Genomic DNA, 20,312 nt, shown 5'->3' with positions numbered 1-20,312 from the left:
AAGGCTAATCCATATTGAGAGCCATAAATACTTCCTACACTTTGACCTACTCTCCTAAGGAAATAATTCAAAAGAAGAAAAATAAACCATTTACAAATACGTTTAATAGCATTTCTTTAAAGAAAAACAAAGTTCAAATGCCCAATAATAATTATGTTTAACACTTGGTACACATATAAATAGACAAAAGGCTGCAGAGAACACTGGATTTAAATAAAGGTGTTATGGGTATAATTAACTATAATTTATTTTATGAATAAATAAGAAAAAAATTCCCTGACTGAAAAGGATAGTGGAGGTTTATTTCCCAATATTCTTCCATTTGGACTGAACCCGTGCCAACTAAGCAGACATCCCACTATTACACCAAAAAGACTGCTCTACCCGCCAGCAATTACAATACATGACACCACCAGGCCCAATGGCTCAGAGGGAAGAGTGGCCTGTGGCTCTTCAATCTTTATCCAAACCTGGTTCTAGCTTCAGGAGCCTTTGGTCACCTGAGACTTTTTATGAGCCGGAGTATTGCTATGTTGCCCAGGCTGATTCTGAACTCCTGGGCTCAAGCAGTTCTCCTGCCTGGCCCTCCCAGAATGTTGGGATTACAGGCATGAGCCACCACATGCAGCCACCTGAGACTTTTTAAACAGCACCAGCACTTCTGGCTGGTTTGAACCTTAAATGCCACCACCCACCAGAGAGGAGGCTCTCACTAGATTCTAAATCTGTTATTTAATTACTTTTCAATTGAAAAACAAAACAGACAGAAGAAACTTATTAGAATAAGGCCACCTAGGAATGTTCTTAAATTTTCCATTCAGCTTTTGGCTGATATATGAAAATACAAATAAATACATCCTTTCCCCAGGTGCAAGGCTCAACCAGCAGCTCCAAGGGCTTGGTCTACAGAGCTCAGAAAGACACACTGCCTTAATAGTCAGGCTAGTGCCCTAGCTCCAGTGGCCTCTGCAAATGAGGCCTTGCCAGTCGTCAGTGGACAGACACATAGTATCCAGCACCAGGCCTTGGACCTTCCTGCTTCCCAGAGTTTCACAGGTAGGACACATGTGAGGGGAGCAGTCCGTACTTCTGTTGGAGGATGGCTGTAGTACTTTCCAGGGCACTGAGGAGGAAACAGGACAGTTACCAGTCTGACTTCTCAAAGTCCCGAGCCCACTAGAGGCTGGTGAGCAGGGACATCGAAACTGGCTAGCCTTGTTACGCCCTGTTCATCAACCCTTGATGAAACCTTTTGAATCCTAAGAAAGCCAGGAAACTTAGTCCCATTGCAACTACCACTTCTCCAAACCTGGCCCGCACTCCCTCAGCGCAAGATAGGAGGCACCATCTTTATCTTGACAAAGCTTTTTTGCATCTCTCCAACCTCCCTCAAATTATTTCCCCACGCCACAGGAAAGAGACTTACCAGCCTGGACGAATGATGCCAAACTTTCCGGGCACAGACAAATCAACCACAGTTGAGCCAAGGCGACACTCGGGGCTCTGGCCATCCCCAATTTGTCCCCCATCAATAACCAAGGACAATTGAGGCCAGAGATCCTGGAACTCCTGAGAAGAGGGAGAAGGAAGAGCATATGGACACTATCCCTGGTGTATCCAATAATGTCAAACTGCACGCAGTCATCAAAGGCCATATAGTCTTAAAACAGAAGGCATCTTCCTCTAAGCAGAGAAAGAAGCTTCATTTAGTTAAGGTCAACTGTGCCAAAGACACTGTATTCTATGAGGTTTGGAGGCCTCCTGGGTTAGCACTCCAAGTAACACCTATCTAGGGTTTAAAAAAAATCTTGCTATGTCAAAAGGAAATTTCATACATTGCTTCAGTTAGGGAAATGTAAGTACAATGAATGGAGTTCTGGGCAGAAATATGGGCTCTAACTCTGGACTTTCCATCGTATCTCCGTGTGACTGCACGCAAGTTACTCTATCCAGGCCTACAAGACAAGTGGGCCGGACTAGATGATCCTATGTCCTCATTTCATTTGCTCTAATCTATGTAGCCAAGACAGGACTAGGATGATCTTTTTTTTGACCTGGCTTGCCGCAAAGATAAGAGAACAGGGTCAAGAGTCAAAAACTAGGTAAAAAGACCAGGCACGGTGGCTCACCCCTGTAATCTCAGCACTTTGGGAGGCTGGATCTCTTGAGGCCAGGAGTTTCAGACTAGCCTGCTCAACATAGTGAAACCCCGTCTCTACTAAAAATACAAAAATTAGCCGGGCGTGGTAGCACACGCCTGTAATCCCAGCTACTCACTCGGGAGGCTGAGGCAGGAGAACTGTTTGAACCCGGGAGACGGAGGGTGCAGTGAGCCAAGATGGTGCCACTGCACTCCAGCCTGGGCAATAGAGTGAGACTGTCTCAAACAAAACAAAACAAAAAAAACTAGGTAAAAATCTGGTCACTTAATGTCTGTGTGACCTGGAACAAGTGATTCCAGCTCCTTCTAGCTCTAGAACTATGCTCCTGGATCTCACTGCAACTCTGATCAGGGTAGGAAGAGTAGAACATGGTAGATTCTGCATGCCACCAGCACTCAGTCTTTGGGCTATGAGAAGGATACTCCTCCTAGAACAGTGGACTGAATTGTTAACTGACTTAGAGCTTCCCTAACCCCCCAGTGAAGACACTGCAGTGGCAGTTAGGCCTGGAAATTTGGGACAGGAAATCATAAATACCAGTTACTGTGTTGGACAGGTCAAATGGTTGCTGACAAGGTAAAAACCTCCCCTCCCTGTGCCACATCCCGATTCTTGCTCCTGGGGTACAGCCACCAGGACCAAGTCAAACCTGCACTCTGAGAATGGGAAGGGATGCTGAACTCTCACTTTCTAAGAACCCTGAGCCCCACTCTAGGTCTGGGAATGGAAAACCCATCAAATGGAGTTCTGAACAGAGATATGGACTCTAACTCTGGACTTTCCATATCTCTGTGTGACTGCACGCAAGTTACTCTATCCAGGCTTATTAGCTGGATGTAATAAGCCCAAGGAAGGCCCAAGGCCTGATGTTGGATACTATGTGTGACACTATGTGTCTGGCTGAGTCTGGGGACACAATGTAGCTTATTACTACATTTTACATCTTAGTAATAAGAAAAAAATGAAATTTCTATGTGTCCACCTTTGTTCTAATCTATGTAGCCAAGAAAGGATTAGGATGATCCTTTCTTTGATCTGGCTTGTGGCAGAGATAAGAGAACAGGGGCAAGAGTCAAAAATTGGGTAAAAATCTGAGTCAGTCACTTACTGGCTGTGTGACCTGGAACAAGTGATTTAACTTTCTGGAAGCTAAACTTCACTTTTTTTTTTTTTTTTTTTTAAGAGACAGAGTCTCGCTCTAGAGCCCTGCCTGGAGTACACTGGCACAATCTGAGCTCACTGTAACCTCCACCTCCCAGGTTCAAGTGATTCTCCTGCCTCAGCCTCCCAAGTAGCTGGGATTACAGGCATGAGCCACCATGTCTGGCTAATCTTTGTATTTTTTATTAGAGATGGAGTTTTGCCATGTTAGCCAGGCTGGTCTCAAACTCCTGACCTCACATTATCCACCTGCCTGGGCCTCTCAAAGTGCTGGGGTCACAGGCATGAGCCACTGCCCTTGGCCTTCTTCATCTTTCTTTACAGCACTGTCGTGAAGATTTATAGCCTAGCACTGTCGTGAAGATTTATAGCCTAGCACTGTCGTGAAGATTTACAGCCTAACTGTGTTCTCCAAAAACTGTTATCTCCAGAAAAACAGGAAGATATTGTTCTTATCATAATCTTTCCTATTATTATAAAGACAGAAGAAAACACCAATTCTCCCCCTGGCTTTTCAGATTTTGAGATAAAATCTTTCAAATTTTTTTAATTTATATTGCCCCCCACCACCTCCCTGCCAGCTGGGCAACCTTCCCACTGTTGGCCCAAGGACTCTCACGCCTGGCCATCCCAGTGCACTATCAATGCCACTGATTACACAGGAAACAGTGTGTGCGCTGGTGACATTTCCAGGGGAAGGACTGGGTAAACTCACCTCGACATTCAGAGAACTGGCCTGGGAGCTGAGGTTGGCACTAGTGAGAGCAAGCGGACCCTCAAACATCTGAGCCAAGTCTTGCATAAAGGCATGATCAGGAATCCGAATGCCTACAAGCTATAAGGCAAGGGGAAAGGGATCATGAGAAAGGTTGGAAGGGGTAAGAGGGTAAGTCTTATCTGGATCCTAGTGAAAGCCAAGTGGCCTGGAGTCTGGGGACACAAGAGAAAACTTGACTCACAGGCGTAAAAGGGTTTAGGTCCTTGTTGAGCTCCTCCGAGCGTTCCATCACCAGGGTCACTGGTCCTGGCAGTAGGTCTTTCAGGAGCCCCTCAGGTACTCTCACACGGCAGTATCTGGGAAACACAGAAGCATAAATCCATTCAAAATTGAAGGGCCACTGGTGGTCCTTTCCTAGACTCTGGGCAGACGTAGGAAAGGAATCCTTCGAGTTTACAATGGGAGCCGCCTGTCTCCCTGCTTCACTTCCCTAAGAGCTTGAGCAGAAAGCAGGGCTCCAGAGGCGCACCCCTGGCTTGACGCCCATGTGCCTCTGGTCTCAGGGACTACAACAGCTGCACCGCTGTGATACCGCGATAGTGGGATCAAGCTCCACGTTTTATTTTCTTCAAGGCATTCGCTATTAAATTAAGCTACCGTGTTTGCTTTTTTCCCGGGGGCCTCCCCAATTAGCACAAATGCGCCAAGGGAACAGGGTCGCTGCCTTTCTCGCGTGTTGCTGCTTCCCAGCAGCATGTAGTTCAGGACCTGAGGCACGTTAAGTCCTCGGTACATACTTCCAGTTCCGGATTCCTTGGTGAGCCTGGACAAGCCCCTCCCGCTCTCTGCGCCTCAGTCTCCCAAGCCTGTCACCGGAAACCCCTCCCGCGGTGCCGCCCCCAGCGGGGCCGGGTCGGGGCGGCCTCACCTGTAGACGTCGGCCACGCGGCCGAGGCATACGGCCAGAGGTTTGGCCTCGCTGCGGCCCTTGAGGCGGTACACAGCGCGCAGAGCCGCCGAGCAGCTGGCCGCGCAGGCCAGGCCGTACAGCGTATCGGTGGGGACGGCCACCACGGCGCCGGCGCGCAGCTCGGCCACGGCGGCCCGCAGCGCCTCGGTCCAGCCGGCGCGCTCCGGGCTCGCGGCCTGCACGGCCCCGCTCCCCGGGAGCCGCAACAGCCGGGCCCCGGGGGCCGCCGGAGCGGGACTCGGCGGGCGGAAGAGGCGGCCGCTCCGGGAGCCAGCGGGCCCCTCGCTCAACCCCACGCTGGCAGCCACCGCGGCCCTCATCCCTCTGTACCGACGCGCCGGAGACATCCGCCAAGGCCCGCTTCCGGGAGGAAGTGACGCTCCCAGCCAGCTTCCGGTCCAGGAGACTCGGCCCCACCTCTGCGCCGGGCAGCTTAAAGGGACCACGACCCCCAGGAGGATTGAAGGAGACCGGTGGGGACGGGGCGGGGCGCAGGCTTGCGAAGCCCTAACGCAGCGCTGGGGAGGGGGGCGGCCGAAAGGGGGGCGGTGGTCGGGCCGCGCAAGCGGAGATGGAATGGGGCCCGGGCTCAGACTGGTCACGGGGGTGAGAGGGGGCCCGTCGGGGCGGAGGGAAGGGGCTTGGCCCCGCGCAAGCGCCGGCCCTGACCGTCTGTCTCTCGCTCTCTCCCTGGCAGGGAGGCTGCCGGCGTGGACCGCGGGAAGGCGGGGCTGGGGCTCGGCGGGAGGCCACCCCCGCAGCCGCCCCGGGAGGAGCGCGCCCAGCAGCTGCTGGACGCGGTGGAGCAGCGGCAGCGGCAGCTCCTGGACACCATCGCAGCCTGCGAGGAGATGTTACGGCAGCTGGGCCGCCGGCGCCCGGAGCCGGCTGGTGGCGGGGTTAGTGCCCACCCTGGGCTGGGCTGGGGTGGGGTGGGGTCTGCCCACTGGCTAGGCTGGCCAAGCCCTAGCTTACCCTGGAGGGGGGAAGTATGTCTCCGTCGCTTTATCCCTAACCTCCTTTGATCTGGTGAAAGGTTTCGAAAAAGTTAATACTATCCAAATGCCAAATGGCCGTATCCTTGTGGGGCCTAATCCAAGGCCTTGCCTCCCAGCCTCACTTTTTTCCTTTCTGTTCCAACTAGAACGTCTCAGCCAAACCCGGAGCGCCCCCCCAGCCGGCTGTCTCCGCCAGAGGCGGCTTTCCAAAGGATGCTGGCGATGGAGCTGCGGAGCCCTGACCATCCCCGAGCAGAATACCCTGACTTCTCTCCCTCCCCAGGGCCGGTGGCTGGACTCTGAACAACTCCCTTCAGTAAAGGGGCCAGTCTTCACTGGCAGTGGCTGGTACTTGGCTCTCAGCCTGGAGTGGCAGCTCTGCTAGCAGCTGGGTTCACTCCCACTTCATCCTGGCTGAAAGCAGTGCTGTGCTTTGAAATGCAGCCAATGAATACCCAGTCTGATTACCCAGATCTGGGCAGACCAGCAGTGCTCGCCAGAGTGGTCTGGCCTGCTATGGGGGATCCAGGTGGTGTTACATGTCCATTTCATGCTTTGGGGGCTTTTAGCCCCACAAAACACCTTCAGCAGAGCCTTGATTAAAAGGAAACCTGCAGACTCTCCTGGTGACCGACGTTTCCTTTCTGTCCCCTCTCCAACACTGATGGCTGGGAAGGGGGGAGTGGTGGAAAAATGTCAACTATGGGCAGGGTTGGTAAGAAATGCCACAGATACTACCAGATTTAAATAATTATTTAATTAGGATTTCATTAGTATTTAATATTGCTTTTTCAATTCCAAAAAGTTAAATTTTCACTTTTTAGCAGATATTTTAAAGTACAATATTAAGTTTATACAAAATGAGCAATTAAGCAAACACCATTATTTCACATTCTTCAAAAATACAAATTCGTATTTATTCTTTTTTGGGTTTGGAGGTTTCTTCCTTTGGAAGTACTGAACCTGTAACGTTTTCACATCGCTCAGTGGAAGTCCGTTGTTCCCATGTTTCACACTTACTTTTATATAATCCAAAAAAACGATTTGGGATTTTAAAAGTTGTCACCAAGACCCCGGCCAATGATTAGTGTATGTCAAAAAAAAAAGGGCTCTTGGGGGCTCTTGCCTTTCCTGGCTAGAAGATCTGAGCCAGAAATTCAGCAAAAATCTGTTTCCAGCCACCTTCCCCAAATAGGGACTAGGAAGAGTTCACAGGAAAAGGGAACAGACACCTTGAACTCTGACCCACCCCCACATTCTCCAAAACACAACGAAGGATGTAAACTGTTGAGTCAAACAGCCCTTGGGAGGCCTGAGAACACAGCAGGAAAAGGGCAAGAGAAAGCCTCTGACTTGGCACACTACGAGGATAACAAGGATATTGCAAAAAACACTCCTGGGTTTTGGTGCAAAAAGGTTTTATGAAAAATTTTCCCATAAGAAAAAGTAGAAACTGCATTGAGCTGAGAAAGTGACACTACATTATCACCCAATTTTTGGCCCAACAGGCACACCACCAAAAGGGCAGTGTGTGGTTTTAAACCTCAATTCCAGTAAAAAAGCTTGTACTATGTACACATTGACATAAAGATCCAGTTTAATTTGCATTTTTCAGTGCAGACTGAGAAGCCCTCTCTTGAACAGGAGTAACAGTGAGAAATGCCCAGTGGTCGTCGGCTTCCCCTAAGGGCATCAGAAGAAATACAGGACCCTTTCCCTCTCTCCCTAAAAAACATGCAAGAGGAAACAGGCCAAAATGGCTAACCAATCAGAAATATGCTTCAGTTTTATTGCCTCCACCTCCAAATATTAAGGAACAGACAATTTCTGATCTATGTCACAGCAGAACTGTTTGCATATTGGATCTATGAAAATCTTTCTGCTTTGGCTGAAGTATATTTTAAAACTTGTCTATTCTATAGCCTGAGAATTGAAGATAAAATGGGGGAGGTGGAGTAAAGGAAGAAAGTTGATAATGATTCATGGGATTTAATGTTTGTTTATAGGATTTAATGAAGGCTGGAGGCCTTTTTGCTTAAGGAACCAACACAGGTAGTATGAGGAGCAGTATGGAAATGGCTCATGTTGCCCCCTGCCACCCATGCCTCCCCAAACATATTTCTGATTGGTGGTGTAAGACAATTGTAAACTCTTGAGAAATACTGTTGCAGTTCCACAAATCAATGGTTTCAATGACTCTGGAAAAGTCTTTAAGGACAATGGATGTGATTACAAATATAAAAGTCTAGAAGGTGCCAGGTTTCTACCTAGGAACAATCTGTTCCTTCCTTTCAGGCATCATTTTGTAATGGTGAAGAGGGAAAAGATGGCGAGAGACCAAGAAGTGATGAAAAAGGGCCTCAACAGTCAGCAGAAAACAGGACCCACAGCAGTTCTTCAGAGAGCCTGAGGGGGCGCCCTGGGGCACACAGGGAAGGCTTGCATAGATTGAGCGGTTGCTGAGAATGCATAATAGTGTTTCCCTATGGACAGCCTCATAGCACAGGGCTGATTGAGCGGAAAAACGCGGCCAGGCCAGGGCCACATGGGACAACGACCATCAAGCTACACATATTGCACCAAGGTAAGTGCTTTTCTTTTCACACCTCAATTTAACTTTTTATTCTGAGCAAAAAATAAAACTTTGTGGAAAGTATATATATGTATATATACACACAAAAGAAATTGCAGCAATCGGGTTAAAGATAAAATAACCTAAAGTGCTTTTTTATTTTATTATTTCTTTAATATACCAATATGAGGTTCTGCAAACTTGTCCCTCTGGACACATTCAGCATTATACAAAGTCTCTCAGGAAAACCCACCCACCCTCCAATATCCCCATCAGTCCACAGCCTTGACCCTGAAAATAAAACTCTCCAATCTACCAACTATCCCAGAGGTGAAGAAGAGAAGCCCCTTGCCTTTTACTCAGAGAGATCGTCACATCTTAAGGCCCGGCCCCTCCTGGGCTTTGTACCATGATCTCCTTCTAAACGGAGGTGGAATTCAATAAATGACACCACTTCTGTCACCAAACTAGTGGTGCCCCCATGAGACTGGCCAGACCCTGCCAGGAAAGACTGGGCCACTATCCCTCAATGCCCAACCTACCTGCCTGGGAAGGGCCAAGTTCACTAAGGCAGTTTGGTGGTGCCAGCCAGTTTCCTTACCACCTCCTAAGTCCATGAACCCCAATCCCTGTTGCTAAGCACCCTTTGAAGCGGTTGTCTAATTGGAGATGTTAGTAGGAGCTAGAAGATAACGTACAGGGTGAAAATGGTCAAGTTTACTATGGGAGAGGAAAAAAGCTTGATTTTTACCTGCCAGAATTCTACAAATCCTCCCTAACCTCACCCTAGGTTCATTTCCCAGGTTTGGGAAACCACACTCACCATGAAGGTTCTTTCTGGCTCCAGCTTAGCTAGGGGCCCTCTCTTCTCCAAGGTCCTCCGCACTAGAGACCAGGCTTATGGAAGGACAGGTAGGAAAAGAGAACTGGAAAAGGAGGGAAAGAAAGACTACCTACCTGGGAAATAAACCTGATCTTCACAACCACTCACTGGCATTTTAAGCACTTCCTGATTTTTCAAAAGCTGATTGGATCTGATAGTCTCTCTTGTAATCTAGAGTCACCCTCAAAAGGCAGATACTTCAGCTTCTTCAACTGGAAAAATCTGTCAGCCTAAACACTGTTTAAGATGCTGCTTCATCACCCCCGATCTTTGAGAGTGAAAAGGCCACTGACCTGGGTAGGGCCCAACATGAGCACAGCCCTGGCTAACCAGGAAGAGTCGCTATTTAAACCGTGGGTGCTTCAAATGTCCTTCCCTGGGCTCCTATTTCCCACTTCCGCTCCCAGGGAACCCAAATCCCAGGTGACCACAAGATGGGGATATGGGAAGGTCATTACTGCCCTCTGATACAAGCTTACTTTGGGGTCCCATCACTACTCTCTCAGAAGTTGTAAACAGCAAGGGCCCTATCTCAAAACTTCCCATGGGTGCGAGGCCCAGAGACAGCCAAGGACAACTCATGCTCAGCAGATGGTTTTCCAGGAGGACTAACCCACTGTGTTAATAGGAAATTCCTCCTGCTTTATCAACTTCTGCTGAGGTCAATGGTCACCAGAAGCCACAGTCCTTTTGGGGAAGGGAGTGCAGAAGGTCAAAAGAAGTCAATTCCCTAGACCAGGCATGGTGGCTCACACCTGTAATCCCAGCACTTTGGGAGACTGAGGCGGGAGGATCACCTGACGTTGGGAGTTTGAGACCAGCCTGACCAACGTGGAGAAACCCCATCTCTACTAAAAATACAAAATTAGCCAGGCGTGGTGGCGCATGCCTGTAATCCCAGCTACTCAAGAGGCTGAGGCAGAATTGCTTGAACCTGGGAAGCGGAGGTTGTGGTGAGCCAAGATCGCGCCACTGCACTCCAGCCTGGGCAACGAAAGCAAAACTCTGTCTCAAAAAAAAAAAAAAAAAAAAAAAAAAAAAAGAAGTCAATTATTCTGGCTAGGGTCCTGGAATGAGAAATTGGCTGCTTGTAGTTAAGATTTCTTACTGCCATTTCTCCTCATGGCAGTAACAACATTCACCACCACTGCCCTCTTTGTCTGTCCCTGAACATCCTTGCTAAAGGCAGGGAGGGCCTCTGGCTCCAAGGTAAATTATCTGTTCTCAATAATGTCTTGGCTGGCCCTGAGCAATGGCTCAGAGAACAGGAGAGTGACCAATGCAGATCCCTTTACATTAGGGAATGAAAATGCAAGGCAAAATTATGGCTGCTTCCTGCCTGACACTGTCGGCTTAGAAGAGCAGCCTTGTTTGTGGAACACCACTCCTTGCTCAGGGCAAGGAAAGGGCTCTTGGGAGGCAGAGGCCTATTCTGCACCTCAGGCCATGCCTGGCCTCTGAGCTCGGTGAGTTTGGTCAGCACTCATGACTATGTTAATATAGCCTGTTGAGAGAAACTTTTCATGCTAGTATGGATTGTATCTTTTATTTTAAGAGGCAATGACTTGGAGCCAAAGGCAGACATATGGATATAATTCTATAACACACACACACAATTTTTTCCTATAACACAACTTAATGAAACATTCCAAATGAGATAACTTATTGCAACATTTCAGGCTTTTTGGTGGAAAGGGAATTTTTTTGTTTTGCTATACCCTGAGTAGAAGATCATCGTTTTGTGTTTCTTTCTTTCTTTTTTTTTTTTTTTAATAAATCACATGACTAAGCTGAGCAAGTCACATCCTTGTTTGCACTGTATGAGGCTGTATGCAAAATCCAGAGTGGGGCAGAGATGGAGGGGGCAACCCAAAGCCTGGCTGGAACCTGGAACCAGGACACCTGGCCTGCCAATTACATGCCACCTCATACTAATTCCCTTAAATCTACACCTTCTTCTGATAAGCAAAATGCAGCCCTTCTGCTCTGAGGAAGAAAATACCATTAAAAAGAAGGCAGACCACCAAACAGCAACTGGCCATAAGCCACAAGTTCACTCTAGGACAAAACAGCGACGTTCCCCAAGGAAAATTCACTGCGATCTGCAAGCCCTGGCAACCAACTGAGAGAAAGAACCAGGAAGGCAAAGACAGTGATCATGTTGCTAGAGCCTGCTTTGCACACACGTCATCGACAGACAGCAGTCAACAAGCTGCCTAGGGCCTCTGCAGAGCCAGATCAACCCCACAGCCTGTGAGCCAGGCCTTAAGCTGCCTATTTGTGCTGAAGCGGGCTGCAGAACGACCCGTGTTATCCACCCTGAGCACCACCAACACTAAGCACAAATGACAACACCATCTCACCTGAACCCTGTCCAACTCACAGCTGCCTCACTGGCCTTTGCCACTGCCCTCTCTGATGGAGCAAGGGTCTGGCCTTCCAAGCAAATGTCAGCCTCAGATTCAAGACACACAGAAGGAGCAACACCCAACACACTGAACTCTCCTGCCCAAACCACAAAGACCCCAGTGCAAGCGATGGGCAGCATCAGATTGATGGAAACCACACCCTTTCATTTAGAATTTTTATGCACACGAGTAACCTTAGTTTCCAAGTTCACATGACAACAAGCAAAAGTGACATACAGTGCAGCCAAACAGTTCACTTATAACTTAGCTTTTTTTGTTGTTTTTTTGTTTTTTGTTTTTTTCCAAAGATTAGTTCCTTAAAATGGATGCTCCTGGGATGTGAATAAAGAAAATACGTCTGAAAGGTGAGGATTTCAAACAGTAGATTTCTTCATCCTTCAAATTTCTGACTCATGATGGCAGGCATTGTACCTCATGCCTCCTGCTCACCCACTTTTCCCGGAGGTGAGCACACACGGGCCCTTCACTTGGAGAAGCTGCTGGTGAGGCCCATCTCCTCCTCCCCCTGCAGTAGTGCTTCAATGGGAATCAGATTGGACGGGGTGTCCAGGCTCTGGAGGGATAGAAACTCTGACACATCCATGGCACTTAACGTTTCTGTCTGAGGGTCTGAAGGAGTCTCTGCTTGTCGGCTTTGCTCACAGGAGGGCATGGTAGAGGATGATGACCCAGGAACAGGGGCTGAAGAGAAAGTCTGCGCTGGGAGCTGGAGGCTGGGCCCATCAGGAGCCTGGGGGCTCGGCTCTGGAGGGGGTGGGGAGGAGCAGCCCTTTCTCCTGCTGGATGCCCGCTCCTTTGCAGAGTCCCGGCATGCACACTGACACTGACATGCCTCTTCTTGTTTGATGATGATCACAGGAACACTGAGGCCAATCTGCTGGACAGAGCTCCCTGCGAGAGAGGCAAGAGAGACTGCTCTTCAAGTAGCTGCAGGGGCAGGAGCATGAGGGACAGGGATACATGGACTAGGTGAGAGCAGAGTGCCATGGGAACCATGGGAAGGATGGTTGCCACACTTTGGGCTTCGTTCTGCTTTAAATTGGACCACATGCCCTCTGAGGTAAAAGAGGGACACTCCCCAGCCCAAGACAAAGTCCCATTTCCTTAGAAAGTCACACACACAAAATCTAGATGCACCCTGTATTTCCAGCTTCATTTCCAGTCATTCTCCACTGCACCCTCCATGTGGATGCCTACTTTTTCTGACACGTTCTTTATACCCCTGGGCCTGTGGGCTCTTCCTTACGCCTAAAATCCCTGGACACCACTCTTCTGGAGAACTGACACTCATCTTTCAAGACCTAGCTCACTCCCCCACTCTCTGTAGGCCTACGCAGAGGACTAGCTTGGATGAAGCCGGTATCCAGCCTCCCGGCACACATGCACAGTGCTGCTGTCTTCCTTCCACACCTCTCTCCTTGCGGTACAGGACCTGCTTGGTTCTGCCTGCCCAGGAGACTCTGAGCTCCTTTAGGACATCTTACTCATCTCTCTTTCTCTCATGTGTTGTACGAACACTTGCTCCATATTCAGCCAGGCTTTGTGTGTCTTGACAGAGCTAAAGACCAATGGGCAGGAAGAGGTGCAGTGGCTCATGCCTGTATGTAATCCCTGTACTTTGGGAGACTGAGAAGGGAGGATTCTCTTGAGCCCAGGTGTTTGAGACCAGCCTGGCCAATATAGTGAGACTCTGTCTCTACAAATAATAAAGAAAAATTAGGCCGGGCGTGGTGACTCATGCCTATAATCCCAGCACTTTGGGAGGCCAAGGTGGGCAGATCACTTGAGGTCGGGAGTTCGAGACCAGCCTGGCCAACATGGTGAAACTTTGTCTCTACTAAAAATACAAAAATTAGCTGGGCATAGTGTTGAAACCCAGCTACTTGGGAGGCTGAGGCATGAGAATCACTTGAACCCGGGAGGCAGGGGTTGCAGTGAGCCAGGATTGCGCCACTGCAGTCCAGCCTGGGCAACAGAACGTGACTCCATCTCAAAAAAAAAAAAAAAGAAAAAAAAGAAAATTAGCCAGGCATGGTGGTGCAGCATGCCTATGGTCCCAGCTACTTGGGGGGCTGAGGCAAGAGGATTGCCTAAGCTCAGGAGGTCCAGGCTGCAGTGAGCTGTGATCGTGCCACCATACTGCAGCCTGGGTGACAGTGAGACCTTGTCTCAAAAACAAAACAAAACAAAGGCCAATGGGCAGGAGAACAGGGTGGGAACTGGGAGGCCTGACAACTAGTGCTTTGGTTCCACCACAGATTCACTTACAACCTTGGGGGAGTCAATTAATTTTTCTGGGTCCCACTGTCTTAATCTATAAAATAAAGAATTTGAATAAAAGGAACTTTCAGCTCTATATGTGTCTCTGACCCAGATGCTATTTCTTCATTACTGTAATTAGAAAAGAGTCCAGTGAATTAACAACTGCCCTCTTTAGCATCAGCTGTGATTCAAAAATTTTTTTCTGGCTACATTTTAAAGCTGTATCTGAAAGGGAAAGAACTGTTACTAGTTAAAGAATGTTAAACACGGTATTTTGGCCAGAAGTATACTAACTTCTAATAGTTGTGAGAATATGAAATACTCTAGCCAACAATACAATGTAAAGAATTTAACTGAGGCTGTTTAAAGATTTTTAAAGTTTTAGAAACTGGGACAAAGCAATAATTAGCTGTGCCTCAAGGGGCCCACAGAGTTGCCTTCTCTTAAGGGTAACATGGAATTACATACCTGGGCTACTGGCTACTGGTACTGCAGTGGTAAAAAACACCTTCTCAACTTTAGATGCTTGCTGCTGAAAAAAGAAAAAGAAATCTCATTTATAGCCACTGTAATATGACAGATCCCCAGGGTCCTGAAGCCTCCCCAACTGTAATGGTCATCCAAGAAGACAGAAAACCCTTAGTGTTCAGGGATTTTTATACCGAGTGATGTTTTGTTTGTGCTCTGACATGAGGTCACCGCACTGTTTGACATTCAGTGCTGACAACGTAGTTAGCTTTGTACGCTACTAGTTGGCTGGCTCCCAGCTGCCTAATCCACTAGGTTCTGTATCCAAAGGCTCCTCCTCCTCCAAGGTTGCTTTTCTCAAGCAGATTGTCTTCTCAGAGGGATCCCAGGACTAGCTTTCCTTCAGGCTCTCCACATTCCCTGCTGCCCCCCCAATACTTCTAAGAAAGCTGGAAAGTTCTTTTTTTCCCCTCAGAGTTTAAGCTGCATGCCAAGGACAGGTTAAGGCTTCTTCTCACAGGCAGACAGCCCTGTAAAGGCCTTGTGCTATAAGGTGCACAGCATAGTTCAAGGGTGGGCCCTGGATTCAGCCACACTTGGATTCAAGTCCAAGCTCTGCGCCACTTATTAGTTGTTGGTGTTGGGCATGTGATTTAACTTCTTAGAGTCTTGTTTCCCCACCTGTAAAAACAGGAATAATAACTGCTATGGGTGGAGTATCTGTCCCCTCCAAAACTCACGTTGAAAGTTAATCCCCAGTGTGGCAGTACTGAGAGGCTGGGTTTTTAAGAGGTGACTGGGTCATGAATGAATTAATTCACTCATGGATTAATGAGTTATCATGGGAGTGGGACTGGTGGCTTTATAAGAAGAGTAAGAGAAGCAGGGTGTGGTGGTACATGCCTATAGTCCCAGCTATTTGGAAGACTGAAGGAGGATCACCTGAGCCCAGGAGTTCAAGGCCAGCCCAGCCTGGAACATAGTGACAATCTCTCTCTTAAAAAAAAAAAAAAAGAAAGAGAAAGAAAAAGAAAAAAAAATGCCGGGCGCGGTGGCTCATGCCTGTAATCCCAGCACTTTGGGAGGCCAAGGCGGGTGAATCATGAGGTCAGGAGATCAAGACCATCCTAGCTAACACAGTGAAACTCCGTCTCTACTAAAAATACAAAAAATTAGCCGGGCGTGGTGGCAGGTGCCTGTAGTCCCAGATAATCAGGAGGCTGAGGCAGGAGAATGGTGTGAACCCGGGTGGCGGAGCTTGCAGTGAGCCGAGATCGCGCCACCGCACTCCAGCCTAGGTGACAGAGCAAGACTCCGTCTCAAAAAAAAAAAAAAGGCCAGGCGTGGTGGCTCACGCCTGTAATCCCAGCACTATGTATGGGAGGCCGAGGTGGGCAGATCACGAGGTCAGGAGATTGAGACCATCCTGGCTAACACGGTGAAACCTCATCTCTACTAAAAATACAAAAATTAGACGGGTGCGGTGGCGGGTGCCTGTAATCCCAGCTACTTGGGAGGCTGAGGCAAGAGAATGGTGTGAACCCGGGAGGCGGAGGTTGCAGTGAGCCGAGATCGAACCACTGCACTCCAGCCTGGGCAACAGAGTGAGACTCTGTCTCAAAAAAAAAAAATGAAGAGGAAGAGAGGCCTGAGCTAGGATGTTCAAACCCTCGCCATGTGATGCCCTGTGCTGCCTCAGGACTCTGCAGAGGGTCCACACCAGCAGGGCGGCCCTCCAGATGTGGCCTCTCAACTTCGGACTTCTCAGCCTCCATAAATGTAAGAAAGAAATGTATTTTCTTTATAAATTACCCAGTTTGGGGTATTCTGTTATAAGCAACAGAAAATTGACTAAGATAATAATCAAAAACCTTTTCAAAGGCCCCTGTGAGGATGAAATGAGATGATGCACGTAGGACACTTGGCACATAGTGAACATTCAGTAAACATTCATTATTTAAGGCCGGGCGCGGTGGCTCACGCCTGTAATCCCAGCACTTTGGGAGGCTGAAGCGGGCGGATCGCCTGAGGTCAGGAGTTCCAGAACACTATTTATATTATTACTAAGTAGGACTATAAACCCATGCCCAGAAAATCACCCTTTTCGCTCTAGTATACTTCCTATTATTACATGGGCTAAAAGGTTTCCACTTTCTTGAAGTCTTATCTTGAGGCAGCTTTGTCTTTTATCTCGCTAAAAAGGAAATTAAAAAGTGCCTCTAAGATGAGTGTGGGAGGAAAGTGAAAGCTTATGGCTACGTTATAGCAGATGACACTATAAAATAATAATGGAGGCTGGGCGTGGTGGCTCATGCTTGTAATCCCAGCACTTTGGGAGGCCGAGGTGGGCGAATCACCTGAGGTCAGGAGTTGGAGACCAGCCTGGCCAACATGGTGAAACCCCGTCTCTACTAAAAATACAAAAATTAGCCAGGCGTGGTGGTGTGTGCCTGTAGTCCCAGCTACTTGGGAGGCTGAGGCAGGAGAATCACTTGAACCTGGGAGGCAGAGGTTGCAGTGAGCCAAGACTGCACCACTGCACTCCAGCCTAGGCAACAGAGCAAGACCCTGACTCAAAAAAAAAAAAAGGAGAAGTGAGACCCATATTTAAATACCTGAAAAAAAAAGGGATGACTTGTTTCACTCAGCACCCCAGGACAGGACCAGAGAAAACAATAAAAACCACATGGAGGTGGGCACAATACTGGAAAGCCCTTTCCAATGACTCTAGCTATCTAGAAATGGACATAGGCTCTCTAGATCTAGAGGGGGTTGGCAACCTAGTTCTGGAATTTGAGTGTTCTCCCTGTTGAGCCCCAAATTGCCTTTCTAGTGTGTCTGATAGTAGCATACATCCACCTTTAGGTTCTCCAACTTAGTACATCCTTTTCTCCATCTAATTCCTACCCGTATCTCAAGGCTGACCTGACCTGTATGGCCACCCAACCAACCATTAGTGTCTGAACCCCTCAACACAGTGGCCAAGAGCCACCAACTCTGGGATCAATCTGTTTATGCTTAAATCCCAGCTTTGCCACTTGTGAGCTGTGTGAACTTCAGCCAGTCACTTAACCTCTCTGGACCTCTGCTCTCCATTGGGAAAATTAGACCTACCTCCTAGGATTGTTGTAATATGTTAAAATGTGTTTTGTGTGACATATAGAGCTGCAGCTATACAGATAGTAAAAATATCAATGATTGCTAGGGGAGGGGGAAGAGGTAGAAGGGATGAATAAGTGAAGGACAAGGAATTTTAAAAAACGTGAAACTATTCTGGATATTGTAATGGTAGATACATGACATTATGCATTTGTCAAAACCAATAGAACTGTACAGCACAAAGAATGGACCCTAAACTATGGAATTTAGATAATAATAATGTATCAATACTGGTTCATCAGTTGTAACCAATGTACCACACTGTTGCAAGATGTTAGTAATAGAGAAAAGAAACAAGATGATAGGGAGAAAAAACAATAATAATAATAGGGGAGGGCTGGGCATGATGGCTCACGCCTATAGTCCCAGCACTTTGGGAGACTGAGGCAGGCAGATTGCTTGGGTCTAGGAGTCAAGACCAGTCTGGGCAACATGGTGAAACCCCGTCTCTACAAAAAATACAAAAAATTAGCCAGTCATGGTGGTAGGTGCCTGTAGTCCCAGTTAGGAGGCTAAGGTGGGAAGATGGCTTGAGCTCGAAAGGTAGAGGTTGTAGTGAGCTGAGATCGCACCACTGCACTCTAGCCTGGGTGACAGAGCCTCAAAATATATAATAATAATAATAATAATAATAATAATAATAATAATAGGGGAAACTAGGGGTGGGGAAAGGGTTTATGGAAACTCTCTGTACCATCTGTTCAATAAACAGTAATCTAAAAATAGATTACTGTCCAAAAAAAAGTAATCTAAAAATAATGTACATAGGTAATAACTGACACATTGCAGATCCTCAATTTTAAAAAATATGTAGCACAATAAGTCCTTACACATAGTAAGGACTCAATGAATAATAGCTGTTGATGTTTTTTAAATTACCATTATTAGTATTTAATATTTAACCTACTGGTAATATTAACTTTCTTTTTGGCATTTTTAGCCTCTTTAACTAGAATATATGTTTTTATAAAAAATAAATCATGTTTTTTCTCTTTTCTGAATCCTCCAGATATTCAGTGTGGTGTCTGGCAAATATTAGGCTTTCAAAGTTGTGAGACTGGCCACCCTGAGACAATTTTTCACCATGAAGCATTAACTGAATGACCAAGTCATTTCCCTAGTCATCAAGACCAAGTACTTCCTCAGAAAATGATTCTATGATGGGCTGTGGGAGCACAGGTTAGTTCTCTGACTTGGCCACTGCTGTCCGGTGCCATCTGACTGGGTCACATCAGTCCCTCACATCAGTCTGACTCTGCCTTGAAAACAACCTGCTTTTTCTGGAATATTCTGGGGCCTCTGGAGTTTGCTGACTGCTTTTTTATACTAGATGATGTGATTAGATTCCAGTATCAGTAGGAATATTTGTTCGAGTGCCTCCTGCTAGATAAAGACTGTTTCTCTGCCTCCTTATTGTAGGTACTGACCACAGCATTTCCTACATTTATACCACTTGATTATGTGGAAAATGACTAAAAGGTAGAATTACATGTTTCACGGTGGATGTGACAGCCACTTTTCTTTTTGAAGTAAAAGCTTCTGAACATGTCACCTATGTAAATACACTTCACCCCACTGGGTATTTTCATACATAATACTTACAATTTGTTCTTGGTTTTGTGGAGAACTGGTGGCACCATTTAATATCCATTGTAAGTTCTGTTCTCCCATGACTAGGCTGGATTGCAGGATAGCTGTGTTGGGAGTTGGGGTGATGGTTATTGTGGGATTATTAGTTAGGACAGAGTTGGCACCCAGGGGCAGAGTCTGGACCATGGCTGGCAGGGGCTCAGTAGTACTTTGTGGTGGGGCTGGTGCTGCCACAGCTGATGCCACTGCCGCTGCTGATGCAGAAGCCCCAGCAACAACAGAAAGTCCTGGTATGATGGGCTGCGGTGCCTGGGGGTGCGGAAGAAACTCTTGATGATTAGCAGCAAACTGTGTGCTGTGGGGAACAGGCACTTCTGGAGATTGTAAGAGAGCAGGGGGGTTGCCAAATGCAGCTTGCTGGGAGCCAGGTCCTAGGGAGGGAGCAGGCGGAGAAGCAGACGGAGCTGAGGCAGGTAGTAGAGGCTGGGGTGGCTCGGAGAGGCCAGGCTGCAGTACAAGTGGAAGAGATAAAGATGCTGAATTTCCTGTGGATGGCGGAACATCACTGACTGACTCTGCATCACCATTAAAACTTTCAATCAAGGAAGCTGGCAAGAAAAAGAAATAGAAATATATATACATATCCCAAGCCTTAGATGAGCCACAAAAACAGTCATTATGGGCTAAACAAAACACAGCTGAAGTCCACTGAGCTGATCTCTTCATAGCTAGCAGGCCGGCTTTCTGTCATTTTCATTTAGTGACACCTCTGGTCAAAGTATCACGTTTCACCATCAACCTCACTTCCTAAATGTGAAGACCCAACATAGTTCTAACCATTTTAAAAAGTGTCTTAAGGCTTTTCTGGAAAAGAGACTAAACATCCTTTTTTTGACATGACTAGTGACTATACTTTCTGACTAATGGGAAGTTTTACAGA

The 20,312-nt window shown here is 47.5% G+C and overlaps 3 protein-coding genes across 5 annotated transcripts in view; 1 reads left to right on the top strand and 2 right to left on the bottom strand.

The window, feature by feature from the left end:
• Window positions 1-85: 85 nt before the first annotated feature.
• Window positions 86-5,358, bottom strand: YRDC (yrdC N6-threonylcarbamoyltransferase domain containing). Its single transcript, XM_009252323.3, has 5 exons — window positions 4,970-5,358; window positions 4,283-4,397; window positions 4,039-4,158; window positions 1,427-1,569; window positions 86-1,123 (listed from the first exon to the last, which is right to left on the bottom strand). Exons 1-5 carry the CDS (start codon window positions 5,356-5,358, stop codon window positions 1,051-1,053), a joined length of 840 nt encoding a protein of 279 aa, XP_009250598.3. The 3' UTR covers window positions 86-1,050.
• On the top strand, window positions 5,321-6,632 carry C1H1orf122 (chromosome 1 C1orf122 homolog). Of its 2 annotated transcripts, none has more exons than XM_024248283.3 (3): window positions 5,321-5,484; window positions 5,709-5,910; window positions 6,156-6,632. In XM_024248283.3, exons 2-3 carry the CDS (start codon window positions 5,863-5,865, stop codon window positions 6,249-6,251), a joined length of 144 nt encoding a protein of 47 aa, XP_024104051.1. In that variant the 5' UTR covers window positions 5,321-5,484; window positions 5,709-5,862; the 3' UTR covers window positions 6,252-6,632. The 2 variants fall into 2 exon arrangements, with proteins under 2 accessions (XP_024104051.1, XP_024104050.1); XM_024248282.3 differs by having other exon boundaries at window positions 5,477-5,617.
• A 114-nt stretch (window positions 6,633-6,746) lies between these two features.
• Window positions 6,747-20,312, bottom strand: part of MTF1 (metal regulatory transcription factor 1) — a 50,591-nt gene continuing 37,025 nt past the window's right edge. Inside the window, exons 9-11 of one of the 2 annotated variants that reach the window (XM_002811022.6) lie at window positions 19,385-19,980; window positions 14,624-14,687; window positions 6,747-12,784 (exon numbers count right to left, since the gene is read on the bottom strand). In XM_002811022.6, the coding sequence (XP_002811068.2) occupies window positions 12,357-12,784; window positions 14,624-14,687; window positions 19,385-19,980 (1,088 nt within the window). In that variant the 3' untranslated portion in view covers window positions 6,747-12,356. Of the gene's footprint in view, window positions 12,785-14,623; window positions 14,688-14,736; window positions 15,305-19,384; window positions 19,981-20,312 lie in introns of those variants that run through there. The other variant, XM_054555077.2, reaches the window with a different exon arrangement.

The sequence above is a fragment of the Pongo abelii genome, chromosome 1 (assembly GCF_028885655.2).
Source record: "Pongo abelii isolate AG06213 chromosome 1, NHGRI_mPonAbe1-v2.0_pri, whole genome shotgun sequence".
Taxonomy (NCBI): domain Eukaryota; kingdom Metazoa; phylum Chordata; class Mammalia; order Primates; family Hominidae; genus Pongo; species Pongo abelii.
This window is presented reverse-complemented; position numbering and strand designations above follow the sequence as displayed.

Bases quoted from the DNA above. Each gene is read 5' to 3' on its own strand.
- YRDC (XM_009252323.3), bottom strand. From the start codon at position 5,358: ATGTCTCCGGCGCGTCGGTACAGAGGGATGAGGGCCGCGGTGGCTGCC. The intron at 4,398-4,969 runs GTGAGGCCGCCC...TGTGTTTCCCAG, and splicing joins CGCGTGGCCGACGTCTACAG to ATACTGCCGTGTGAGAGTAC. The intron at 1,124-1,426 runs GTAAGTCTCTTT...TTTCCTCCTCAG, and splicing joins GGCATCATTCGTCCAGGCTG to TGCCCTGGAAAGTACTACAG.
- C1H1orf122 (XM_024248282.3), top strand. From the start codon at position 5,583: ATGGAATGGGGCCCGGGCTCAGACTGGTCACGGGG. The intron at 5,618-5,708 runs GTGAGAGGGGGC...TCTCCCTGGCAG, and splicing joins GGCTCAGACTGGTCACGGGG to GGAGGCTGCCGGCGTGGACC. The intron at 5,911-6,155 runs GTTAGTGCCCAC...TGTTCCAACTAG, and splicing joins CGGAGCCGGCTGGTGGCGGG to AACGTCTCAGCCAAACCCGG.